The sequence below is a fragment of the Sander lucioperca genome, chromosome 16 (assembly GCF_008315115.2).
Source record: "Sander lucioperca isolate FBNREF2018 chromosome 16, SLUC_FBN_1.2, whole genome shotgun sequence".
In the NCBI taxonomy this organism is placed as follows: domain Eukaryota; kingdom Metazoa; phylum Chordata; class Actinopteri; order Perciformes; family Percidae; genus Sander; species Sander lucioperca.
The window spans coordinates 21,822,044-21,834,979 of record NC_050188.1 but is presented as its reverse complement, the minus strand read 5'-3'; the positions used below and the strand labels follow the sequence as shown (position 1 = coordinate 21,834,979).

Below are 12,936 nucleotides of genomic sequence, written 5' to 3'. Positions count from 1 at the left end.
ATACACTACACAACAGCCTCTCTGCACCAGTAGCAACTTATCAAAGCTGGAAATTGACTTTAGCTGTAGTGTATACACAATAAGACATTATCAACCAATATTTACGGAAGAATAATGGGAATCACAACAGGTAACTCATGTTCTTTGACATTTACAGAAGCAAAATTATAGTTTCACTCAGAAATTGTGCAATTTGCTCAGAAATGACACCTTCTTCTTGTTGCATATTCATGTTTTCTCATTCATGATGGGATATTATGTATTTCATCAAGCCTAATGACTGATTCAGTCATCAGGAGTTAACCTTGGGGGGTAAAGTATTGCAGGGGGGATATGTACTAATGTGTGTGTGTGTGTGTGTGTGTGTGTGTGTGTGTGTGTGTGTGTGTGTGTGTGTGTGTGTGTGTGTTTACAGATCGACGGCGTGGCAGGGTGAAAACAGGCTCTCCATTCAGCTCAGCTCGTCTGCGGAGCAGTACAGTGCTTTACCACATCTCTGGTCACCTACACAGCAGAGAGAAGAGCAAGAGCAAGATTAAACTCAACAAGGTATCATCAGGCACTTCAAACAACAGGGCAGGATGTAACATGATGAAGGATATTTCAAAAGATGGTGTGGGTAGACTGTAATATAGGAAGTGAGAAGATCAATGCTGTTATTGAAGCACAGTGGACACAATCCAAGGGCAGGGAGCTGAGGAGAAATATTGTGTCTAGGTGGCGAGGGGGAGCAAGAACATGAGTTATTTGTAGCATAAATTTAATCGCATCCAATGTAATCAGAAACCAAAGATCTTTGTGACCAGAGGCAAAACATCAGGATACTGTACAAATATATAAACAACTGTAATGAATTCAAGACATACAGTAATGAGGCTAGCAAACTAGTTTTACTGTCACGTCTCTGGATCTTACTAAACTTAAGTGTAATGCAACCTTGTGTTTAGACAGCCAGAAGCTTAAACCTGCGTAAATGATTTGTGGCCACTTGGGGCCAGCACAAGCTTTAAACACAACATATTATAATATTTGAAATTGATATGCAAAGACCCATTTACACTTCAAGCAGACAAAAAGCAACTTTAGCATTCATTTACAGTCAACCTGACAAATGTGAAAAGTCAAATATTCACTCTTCTTAAGCTCCTGAGGGAAATACCTCTCCACGATCAGACAGTGCACTGCACCGCCTTTCTTGTTGAAGACACCCCGATCAGACCAGTTGCGTCTTTTTGTTGTTCTTACCAGGCAACCATCGAGTTACCCATCCTCAGCCAACAGTTATTTTGCTGTGAAGTTAAATGATGTTTGGCGAGTTGATTTTTTTTTTTAACTGAGGGTGTTCAGGGTGCTCTTGCAAATAAAACATGAGGCGCTTAGCAACGCAAAAGCAGTAAGCAAAACGCTTCACTCTAATTAAAAAACAATTACAAAAAGCCGCCCCAGGCTACTAAATCTGATCGGTCTATCCTCCACTACAACATGTTAGCTGGTTGCTAAATTTGTCAGCCATTTGGTGCTAGGCAGGTAGCATGCTGAACTTCTTCACTGAAAACCGCTGCTTGCTGCAAGTAGAAACAAGGCCGACGAGAGCAGTGAGAATGTTCTAGAAGAGTAAAGTTGCAGCCCCCTCAAGGCTATTTTTGTCCCTGACAAATAGCATTTGCTTAAATTGTTTCTAGTTAGCATGCTAGGTTGACAATTCACAGTACATTTTTACATTTTTAAATATATTTTTTACGTACAGGCCTCATCTTGGTTTAGCCTTGGCTACATGCAGGCTCCGTGATGGAGTTGGACTGTCAAAACAAAGTAAGTGGATGAAACAGGTTATTGCTACGTTATCACTTTTGTTTTCTTATCCTGTCCAGAATGTGTTTGGGGATCTGCCTGCTCTGCCAGAGTACAAGGTAGCAGATGCCAAGAAGTCAAAATTCATCTTACTTCACTACAGCACATTCAAAGCTGGTTGGGATTGGCTGATTCTACTTGCCACGTTCTATGTTGCTGTGACGGTGCCCTACAACGTGTGCTTCATCGGTGATGACGACGACCTGACGCGCACCACGACTGTCAGTGATATCGCAGTGGAGATACTGTTCATCATAGGTTAGTTTCAGACTTGCAGAACTGAGAATTACACTTATTTATAAACTATTCAATCCAATTTAAGTGCAAATATATTATTATATATTTACAATAACCAAACCCCCAACTCTATTTGTTTGTCTTTCCTGCCAGACATTGTTTTTAATTTTCGCACAACTTATGTCAGCAAATCGGGTCAGGTGATCTTTGATGCTCGGCAGATCTGCATCCATTACCTGACCACATGGTTCATCATTGACCTGGTGGCCGCGCTGCCCTTTGACCTGCTCTATGCCTTCAAAGTCAGCGTGGTGAGTAGCCATTAGCTTGTTGCTTAACCCCCAGGGTTTAATATAAAACATAACCAATGAGCTACTATTCATTCACATTGTAAATGTATTAGTTCTTTGATTTAAAATACAACTTTTAATGATGAAAAATGCCCTTTGATTCTTCGCATTGATTCCACATACTGTATAAGGCCTGAGAAAACAATGAAACCTGTATCATTAAAACCTTTTTTCTGTTGAGTCCAATACATGGCCCCCTTAAGAATACTTGAATGGAGGAAGAAACGTAGATCTGGAGCAATTAGGAAGACGTTCTTGTCTTGTCTGCAGCTGAATGATATCACCCAATGGAAGCACTGCACAATAGGGAGGTTTTGATTGGTTACGTATGAAAGTTTTTGCTTTCTGGCCTCTCATTTAGGGAAATATTTGCTGTTTCCACTCACTCAACCACTGTAATGTGGGTCAAAAGGTCCAATATACAGTATTTGATTTCATACAATTGCTAGCTATCAAAGTTTGTTTATTTGGATCCCCATTAGCTGCTGTATCACTATTCTTTTGGGATGCATATAAAAATATAGAGAGAGACAAATCAACACTTACAAACAACTCACAATTACAACTACAATACAACACACAACCGTTACACTATTAAACAAACAACTTAACAAAATTGAATGTGGACATGACATCCCTATGATATATATGATATAAGACAAACATACAATATTACATACATTAGACACAACACAAAAATACACACTGACAAGTTTGGAAAAAATAAGTATGACAATAATCAGTCACATCATGATGACAATGGAGGAACAAAGTCTATTTTCTAAAGTTGCTTTTTTTTAATCACATTTTAAAACAAGACATGCTGTTCCCATGAATGTGTGATTTCCATTCATACATCGCTCAATATATGACAGAGTACATTGGATGTAATTTGTTCTAATTCTGGGCATTTAAACTTCCCTCCAGCCACGTATCAAAAAATGATACGTATCTCTCCTACAAAATGTTTGGGGAATCCTCATAGAACAACAGAAATCAAACTAATAATAAAAACAATAAATGATGAACTATTCTAAAGGAAGATGTGTTCAATGTAATAAAAGAAAGAGACAAAGATTACTGGTAAGACTGAGAGAAAAGAGAAAGAGCAGGAGTAGCCCCCCCAAAAAAAGTACTGTGAAAGAAAGTGTGAGTGGAGGGGTGGGCACAGTGACAGGCTGCTTCAGGCGAAGGTGCCTGTTTGGTTCCAGACTCTATTAATGGAAATACCACGCACTCCCAGCAGTAGCAAGGGATTTGGGTGAGATTTGGGTGCTGCCGCCGGGCAGAGGGAGTGGCCAGTAATTGCTGAGCGCGCTGCATGATGTCCCCTAAGGACGGAGCATTCAGACTGATGTACCCTTTAATAAGCCAAGGGGCCACAACACTCTTTCTGCGTTTTTGGCATGTTTTACAGTCTGTCAGGTGATCCCATTCACCCTTTCCACTCTTTTCTTTTTACTTTTCTTGTTTGTCCAATACATAGATATTCTTTATTTCCTTCCTATTTTCCTATTTCCTATGATCATCCCTCTTACCTGATAATCTGGTTTCTTCCTTTTTTGTGTGAGTGTCCCACAACAAATGTATGTGAAAGGATAATTTGAATAAAATGCATTCCTTTGAGAAAAAACTAAATTGTGTTGATGTTTTTTGTTGTTTGTTGAGGTAGTTTAAGGGTGCTGGAGTAGTTTTTTAAGGAACAACAAAACCTTCAAACTTTCACTGCACTTCTTATTTACTTCTAAAACTTAAATGGTACTACACCCAACTGGTTGACCATCTAGCTTTCATATTTTGAAGAGAGTAATATCAAAACCACCTACCCGAAGTGGTCAGCAGTAAGATGATGATGAAAGCACTAGTCTCCTGTAGTCATAATGCCGTTACACCAGGGCCAAACACACCAATGTGTTATTAATACTTAACAGCTGCAGTTATTTGGTCTGACTATCACCAGACCAAGCTCAATCTTTGAAGATTGAACATTAGTCGACAGCGGTATCAACGGGTTGCTGCGCTTCAGTTCCCGCTATGTTGAATGTAAACAAAAAGCTGCTTGGTCGCTTCTCTATCGTCATCGTGTTAAACCCGCCAATAGCGCGCCAGGTGGATAAGCCAGTTTGTGATTGGTCCCCGCAAATTATAACGGAAGCAGGATAGATAAACGTACAGGTTTCCAGCCTGAGCTGCAGGGCGAAATCAAATCGCCAGCAGATCCCATTATAGCAGTTATTGTTAAAGCTCCTATAAATGCTCCTGGGGCTGGAGGCCTAGTTGGTATTGGAGAAAAGTGTTATGGATGCTTATGGGCTCGGTGCTGCTGCATCAATGAAAATAAATCAAATTGATCAGTCACACTGATTGTAATGTTGTAATGTAGCACTAAAGGCGAAGCTACAGGGGGAGAAATAATGAGCATTTCTGTAAAGTTATAGTCTTGTGCACAAATACTACCTGAAAAATCAGAGGAAAAGAAAGTCAATCAAGTAGTTAAATGTACATTTCACACCTGATGAGCAGAGGAAATGCAAATGCAAGTGGGAGGGGTTAAATGGAAGTCGTAGAGGGAAAAGTTGAAGGAGAAAGTAGCAGGAGGTGTGAATGCTTTGTTTGGTACATCGCGTTGCTTACTGCTTATGCTGCTGGATGAAAATGGGATGTGGCGCAGCCTGCTCTCGCCATAGGTGGGATGCCGGGTGGTGATAGATGGTGGAGAGGAGATGGAGCTTCTCCCCAGGGCTCGGCAGGAGGCTTCATTACCCACTCGTGCTGCACCAGTTTTCCATTCTCACAGCAAGAGTGTGCACAAACCACCATAAAACATACAGGAGAGACAGAGAGGAACAGCTCTGATAAGGACTGTCCACACCTCTTCTTCTCTTTGTTCAAACGTTTTGATTGTGTAATTCTCTCTCTCTCTCTCTCTCTCTCACACACACACACACACACACACACACACACAAACGACGCACACACATTTTCTCTCTCCTCCTTTGTCATCAGTCCTTCGTTGCGTATATCTCACGTCCTCCCTCTATTTATTTGAGTTATTACGTTATATATTCCTTTATGGAAAGGATTTCTGTCCCACCTTCCCAGTCCCCATACACACACATGCAACATACATCCCTGTGAAAAGGTTACAAATATCTTCCGTGTGTGTGTGTGTGTGTGTGTCCAATAAGGATGAACAATGGCGAGCCCCAAATGATAGACTGTTGGTAGAGATTGCCTGAGCAGCAGGTGCACAATAGATGACAATCACTATGTGTGTGTGAAAGGGAACTTTGTGTCATGGTAAGTGTGGCAAAAGTAGTTTAATTTGTTAGAGTGAAAGAACGAGTGAGAAAAGACTCTGGATACGAAGCTGGATACTAGAGAAATACCGTATGGCGATGGTGAGGATTAGTAGCCTGACAAGCCAGACCCACATCAAGATGTTGGGTCTGGGAACTCACCATTGACAGGGCTCAATCCGAGGGGCGGGATAAACGGTTGTCTTTCAAATTCCCTCTGCATGCAATAGGATAGCGCTACAACCAGGCAGAGCAATGAAGAAGGTAGCGAAGCTAGTTGATAAATTAAACTTTTGCCGTATCCGGTCGGCAAAACTCTGAACACCTCTTCCTTTTTTAAGAATGATTTCAGTGCCATTCTTTGTTCTTTTCTCAAAGAAAAGCTTAACTCCAAGTCTTCCAGAAGACCGCTGTTCCCAGCAGCAGCAGCCATAAGCCCGCCCACCGACTCTATACATGATGTGATTGGCCTGACTAGAGTTTGGTTTTTCCAGCTCGCAAGCCAACAGAGAGTTGCTAGACTGACCCTGGCTGCAAATTAAATTTGCTGCCGCTAGGGTGCGTCTAGATTTTTAGGCTAGAGGATTATCCATCCATCCATCCATCTTCTTCCGCTTATCCGGTAACGGGTCGCGGGGGTAGCAGCTCCAGCAGGGGACCCCAAACTTCCCTTTCCCGAGCCACATTAACCAGCTCCGACTGGGGGATCCCGAGGCGTTCCCAGGCCAGGTTGGAGATATAATCCCTCCACCTAGTCCTGGGTCTTCCCCGAGGCCTCCTCCCAGCTGGACGTGCCTGGAACACCTCCCTAGGGAGGCGCCCAGGGGGCATCCTTACCAGATGCCCGAACCACCTCAACTGGCTCCTTTCGACGCGAAGGAGCAGCGGCTCTACTCCGAGCTCCTCACGGATGACTGAGCTTCTCACCCTATCTCTAAGGGAGACGCCAGCCACCCTCCTGAGGAAACCCATTTCGGCCGCTTGTACCCTGGATCTCGTTCTTTCGGTCATGACCCAGCCTTCATGACCATAGGTGAGGGTAGGAACGAAAACTGACCGGTAGATTGAGAGCTTTGCCTTCTGGCTCAGCTCTCTTTTCGTCACAACGGTGCGATAAATTGAGTGTAATACCGCACCCGCTGCGCCGATTCTCCGACCAATCTCCCGCTCCATTGTTCCCTCACTCGCGAACAAGACTCCAAGGTACTTGAACTCCTTCACTTGGGGTAAAGACTCATTCCCTACCTGGAGAAGGCACTCCATCGGTTTCCTGCTGAGAACCATGGCCTCAGATTTAGAGGTGCTGATCCTCATCCCAGCCGCTTCACACTCGGCTGCGAACCGATCCAGTGAGTGCTGAAGGTCACAGGCCGACGATGCCATCAGGACCACATCATCTGCAAAAAGCAGCGATGAGATCCCCAGCTCACCAAACTGCAACCCCTCTCCACCCCGACTACGCCTCGATATCCTGTCCATAAATACTACAAACAGGATTGGTGACAAAGCGCAGCCCTGGCGGAGGCCAACTCTCACCTGAAACGAGTCCGACTTACTGCCGAGAACCCGGACACAGCTCTCGCTTTGGTCGTACAGAGATTGGATGGCCCTGAGAAGGGACCCCCTCACCCCGTACTCCCGCAGCACCTCCCACAGTGTCTCCCGGGGGACCCGGTCATACGCCTTCTCCAGATCGAGGATTAGAGATTAAAAAAACTAAACAAACACTCCTGTGAGCAAGCGCCTGGTTGCTCTAATTGGTCATTTTATAATCAAGGGCTCCTTCATCAGGAAATCTTCATATAGCTCATATTGTTGACGTGTTTACATGCATTTGTCAAGTTCTAATTATAGAATTGAAGAGAATTTATGCAGCCTTTAATGTTGGAGAGGACATGAAGCATGGCTAAGAGCTTTTTATCACTTCAGGCAGCGTTGAGCGTGTGAGTGTTTGTGTGTGTATTAAGCTGGTTTATCGCTCTTCCCATGAGATTTACTGTCTGTAAAAAGGGGAGACAGTTGCAGCCTGCTCCTCACTTTCATAGTTATTATTTCACTCTCTTTATATCTGTGTCTCTCTGACTTTGCCCTTAGCAGAACACCAGAAAACGTCAAGAAATGAAAAGGAGGTTAAGTAGTTGTGGTACTTGATCACTGCTTAGAAAGGAATGAAACACATGTTGCCCTCAGGAGCTATAGTTGTGGAGAGGGAGGTGATAACGCTACAGTGTTGAGATACAGTATATAGTGAAGACAATGCTGTATGTTTTGGTTGTACAAGGTGACAATTCCAATTGGATGGTTTATTTTTTTGTTTGGATGGACTGAATGGTTTTAACAAGCATTGATTTGATGTATTGAATGGTTTAACAAGTGATAACTTTATTGATCAACATCCTAAGAATACATTCACCTTGGGTCCTTGTTCTTAATCTCCAGGTGTCCGTGGTCCACCTGTTAAAAACAGTACGTCTGCTCCGTTTGCTGCGGCTGCTCCAGAAAATGGACCGCTACTCTCAGCACAGCACAGTGGTCCTGACGCTGCTCATGTCCATGTTCGCCCTGCTGGCCCACTGGATGGCCTGCATCTGGTACATTATCGGCAAGATGGAGATGGAGGCCAATGCCTACAACTGGGATATCGGTGAGTAAAAAAAAATGATGCCCACAAATCCAAAAACACCTCCCAGCTCAGTTGTTGATGTTTAAAAAAAGTAATGGATAATTGTAGTGAGACCCACTTAATTATTGCTTCCAGTTCACTGGGGGTACTTTTAGGCACCATACCATAACCAGGAAGTGTGTCTTCAGGCACCGTTGGAGCTTAGAGTAGTGTTGCTGGGGATTGTAATGTGATATGAAATGTATGTGTGCAATTTCACAGGCCTTTGGTACAGTATTTCTTTATATTATGTCTTTGTTAGTATGACACTCAATCTGCTGATTCACCACAAAACATTCTACTTCTTAAAAATCTTTTTTTACAATCCAGATTTAGCTGAGTGATAAAATGAGAAGGTAAACAGTCCTAAGGTCTGTGTATAAAAGTGTAAATCAAAATGATTACCACATAATGGCATCTCATAGCATGACATACCGACTGTGAGTTCTTGATGCTCATGTAATTGTTTGTGTTTTTATTTTTATTTGTGTGCAATAGTGATGCCAGATGAAGTGTTTTCATTTTATCTCCATTTTTCTAGCTGAGGGAGCCATTACCCAGGTCTGTCAAGCTATGTATTACTCGATCGATATAAAGGAAACACTGGGATTTTATGAGCAAAGATTTCTGCTTTATTTCAATTATAATGTTATTTGTGCGACTTGGTTTACATGTCAATACTCTGGTGCATTGCAGTTTTATAGCTCATTATTTCCAAATCAACAGTAGTTCTGAAAAGCTATCAATGCGTGAAACCTGCAGGGGTTTTGTTTTTCAGCAGGTAAAATCTGATATTCACCCGTAGACCTGTTTCTCATTATGGACTTCATTCCTGTAGGTTTTCAAGCTATTAAGGTGGATGTTTATGTGCAACCAAGATTAAAAATCATATAGCATAATGAAGCACTTTACACAATAGTTGCACTGCAGTATGACATGACAATCCTCATAGAGCAATTGATAAGAGGCCACATAGGTGTGGGTTTGAAACACATAATATTGAATTTAGAGGTCCTTGTTATGGACTCATCATGTCGGGTGGGTGTTTGCAGTCCAGAGACAGTTACTGCATGCCGTTTGTCTGGGTTCCTAAATATTTCAGTAAACGGCTTAATTAAGTTCATGATTACCTCATCGATTTTGTTGATTCCTATGTCTGTTGTAAAATATGTATTGAATGGAAATTATGAGAGCAACAATTACATCAGCTGTGTGTGCTTGCATGCAGGTGCGTGTGTGTGTGTGTGTTGTAAAAACTGACTGAGCAAATGGCACAATTCCTCTTGTAATTCCCCTTTAGCCTCCAGGTCCCCCACATAATGAGGCCCCATTGGGCTGATCTTTGGTCAGTATCGATGAGCTTGCACTGCTTGCAATTACCTCCCTCCGGTGTCTTCATAACTGGTTCCGGGTCAGCATTGACTGGGTCATGAGAACAATGCAGATTTCTCTTCACCAATTACTGCATTTCAGTGTCATGAAATAACAGGCCAGTGCATGAGGCAGGATTAATGAGTTGTATCCTAATTATGTGTTCTGATGCTGAACTGAGCATTGAAGTCAGGCAGCTATGAGGGGCTTCCATCCAATTACCATTCATCAGTGTCTGCAGGAGACTCTGCTGGGATCAGCTGCCTGTCTGCACACTGTACTGACCAGGGATCAGTTCAGGTCCCCAGGCATCTGATCTGCTTCTACTGTTAAATCCAATACACAGAGGAAAGCACTGCTTACAGTACCACAGTTTCCATAACAATGCTGTCAGCTTTGTCTGCATCTATACTATGCTTCACTGTACCAAGCTTTGTGATGACTACTGCAGCTCATTCTTAAAAAATCTAATCGCATGGTGCATTTGTAGTGATAGCATCAGGAATGCAAGAAGACTGGAAAATGTGTGAAAATATAGAAGGTTTTGTAATGAGGCTGTAAAACTATTCTCCCAAGGTTGCCTCTTAATGAGATGCTTTTGTGACAGATAAAGTGGTCCAATGTTACTAGCCTGGAAAACACAATAAGATTGCATTAGTTACCAGCTCTAACCATCCATTTCTCCTTCCATCCATCAATATGCCCTTATTACACCATCTTAAAAAAAGGATGGCTGCATGAGCTGGGGAAGCGTCTGGAGTCGCCGTACTATGCCATAGGAGGTGTGAATGGGACTGTCAGCGGCCCCGCCATTCGCAGCGTCTACATCGCCTCACTCTACTTCACCCTCAGCAGTCTGACCAGCGTGGGCTTCGGCAACGTGTCGGCCAACACTGACATCGAGAAGATATTCTCTATTTGCGTCATGCTTATAGGAGGTACGCAGAATGCATACATCAGCGATCACATGTACGTTAAGTATTCTAAAAATAGAATTATATTTCCATCTACTGCTAATCCATGATATCTTGGTTTAAGCATTCAATAGCAATACTAACAATATCAGATTTCAATCAGACATGTTCAGTTTTATTATCTTCCAATAGAAAGTATAATGTGTATTAAACAGACCTTTCTAAGATGGTCTGATCCAGTTTAAAGTGGATCGTTACACTATAGGTTTGGTTTTGGGGGATGAAGAGAGGTCACCGTGGCGGGGTTCTCCCTGTGGACACTCCCCACTTTGGTTCGGCTAAATGTTAAATGTCTCTGGCTGCCTGAGGGCAGTACTGTAGCAGTGACAGATGCGCATGCACACACACACACACACACACACACACACACACACACCGTCCCTTGTGTGTTGATGCAAATTGAAAACTATTACAAAGCACCTGTTATACCATATTTATAGCAGACCATAGGTCAAATATAATGAGATTGTGGAAGGAATTGAATAACTGTACGCCTAGAAGAGGAATTTTTTTTATTTTTAATTTGATTTGTTCGGTGCTTTCATGTCCACATGTGTGCGACATACCTGTGGCACAGCTGGAAACTGAATTAGATTAATAGAATACGTTATCTGTCTGTCATACCAATCAAATCAGCTCATCTCAGTCCTGACACTGATGTTCCTGTCAGGGAGGAGCAGAGCTGCAAGACATGAATGCAAATATAATATTTAGCTGGTTGACTAGTTTGACTGTTAATTTGGTTGTGGAAATTGACAGCTTCCAAAAAGGAATCATGTTTAATTATATTTTACATGGCAGAAATAATTATTTTAATTATCCAAATAGGGTTTTAGAAATTACATTTTCATCAGTCTCAAGTGCAAGGGCAGTCATACAGCCTACAAGCATCGTAGTAAAAATCTGCATTTAATTGAGAACAAACGTGGCTTATTCCTGTCAAAATCTACTGGCAGTGTGGCTACAAGCATACTAGTATGAGTCTGTGTGGTTTTGGAGAGGTCTGTTTGAGTGTGAAGACAGGAAGTAAAGACATGACTTCTCCTTGTTGTGTCTCTCACTGCACCCTTTACCTGGTTTAAGCAGTTGTCCGAGTGCATTTCAAATTAATTTTGCACTGCTCTCCTCACTGTTACTGAAACAACCCCTGCTGTTCCTCTTCCTACACCTGCCAAGCGTCTTCCATTAAAAAAAAGCACCCAAAAGTTTTTTCCTATTTTGGATCCCTGTCTTGACAGTCCATTATCTATTTATATTTAATTCATGCTTACGCTCCATTATCGCTATCTCTCCCTTATCCCTTGCACTCCTCTCTTTCTACACCTGTAGCACTGATGCACGCGTTGGTCTTTGGTAATGTGACAGCCATTATCCAGAGGATGTACTCACGCTGGTCCCAGTACCACACCAGAACCAAAGACCTCAAGGACTTCATACGTGTCCATCACCTGCCGCAGAGCCTCAAGCAGCGAATGTTGGAGTATTTTCAGACAACCTGGTCGGTCAACAACGGCATCGACTGTAATGAGGTACCAACAGCACAGATTATATACTCAAGCTGGTATAAGTCCTTATCCTCCTTTTTCAGTTAACTCGTGTTTTTGACAGCATATCGGGATCAATAGTTCATTTGAAACACCACATACTTCTCAATCCTCATCATCCCTATTCAAACCCATCATAAGAGTGATAATATGATCGATACTACATGATCCTCCACCATGTAAGAGCATGTTGTTTTCCTCAGCACTGACTGACAAGGATGGGACAGAAGACATGAACTGAAAATTGTCTTACATTTTATGGATGACAGGATATTTTGTAACCTGGGGGTTTAAACCCTTGCAGAGCTTTTTCTATGTTGCCTGTAGTTGAAGTCACATTGCAAAGTACAACCAATGTACAGAAATCTGAGATGTGGGGAATCCAGGTGACATGATTGCAGGACCATGTCAGCATACATGAAAGTGGGACAACAGGACATCACACTTAGTCCAACACAACATCAACAACATTATGGCACAAGGACAGCATAGAGAAGAGACAAACAGAAATGGATGGTGACACCTTTTCTTGAGCCCAGGGAAAACGGAGGCAAATAGTTAGTAGTCTAATAGCAGCACATCCCTGCGGGCTGTGAATGCCTGTGAGAGAGCTGTCAGAGCCCAGACCAGCGCTTACATCACGTGGAG

At 42.6% G+C, this 12,936-nt stretch overlaps 1 protein-coding gene across 1 annotated transcript in view; it reads left to right on the top strand.

The window, feature by feature from the left end:
- Nucleotides 1-12,936, top strand: part of kcnh8 (potassium voltage-gated channel, subfamily H (eag-related), member 8) — a 50,300-nt gene that overhangs the window by 21,401 nt on the left and 15,963 nt on the right. Inside the window, exons 4-9 of the mRNA XM_031323308.2 lie at nt 416-549; nt 1,872-2,109; nt 2,242-2,399; nt 8,177-8,381; nt 10,499-10,708; nt 12,074-12,273. Of these exons, the coding sequence (XP_031179168.1) occupies nt 416-549; nt 1,872-2,109; nt 2,242-2,399; nt 8,177-8,381; nt 10,499-10,708; nt 12,074-12,273 (1,145 nt within the window). The remainder of the gene's footprint in view (nt 1-415; nt 550-1,871; nt 2,110-2,241; nt 2,400-8,176; nt 8,382-10,498; nt 10,709-12,073; nt 12,274-12,936) is intronic.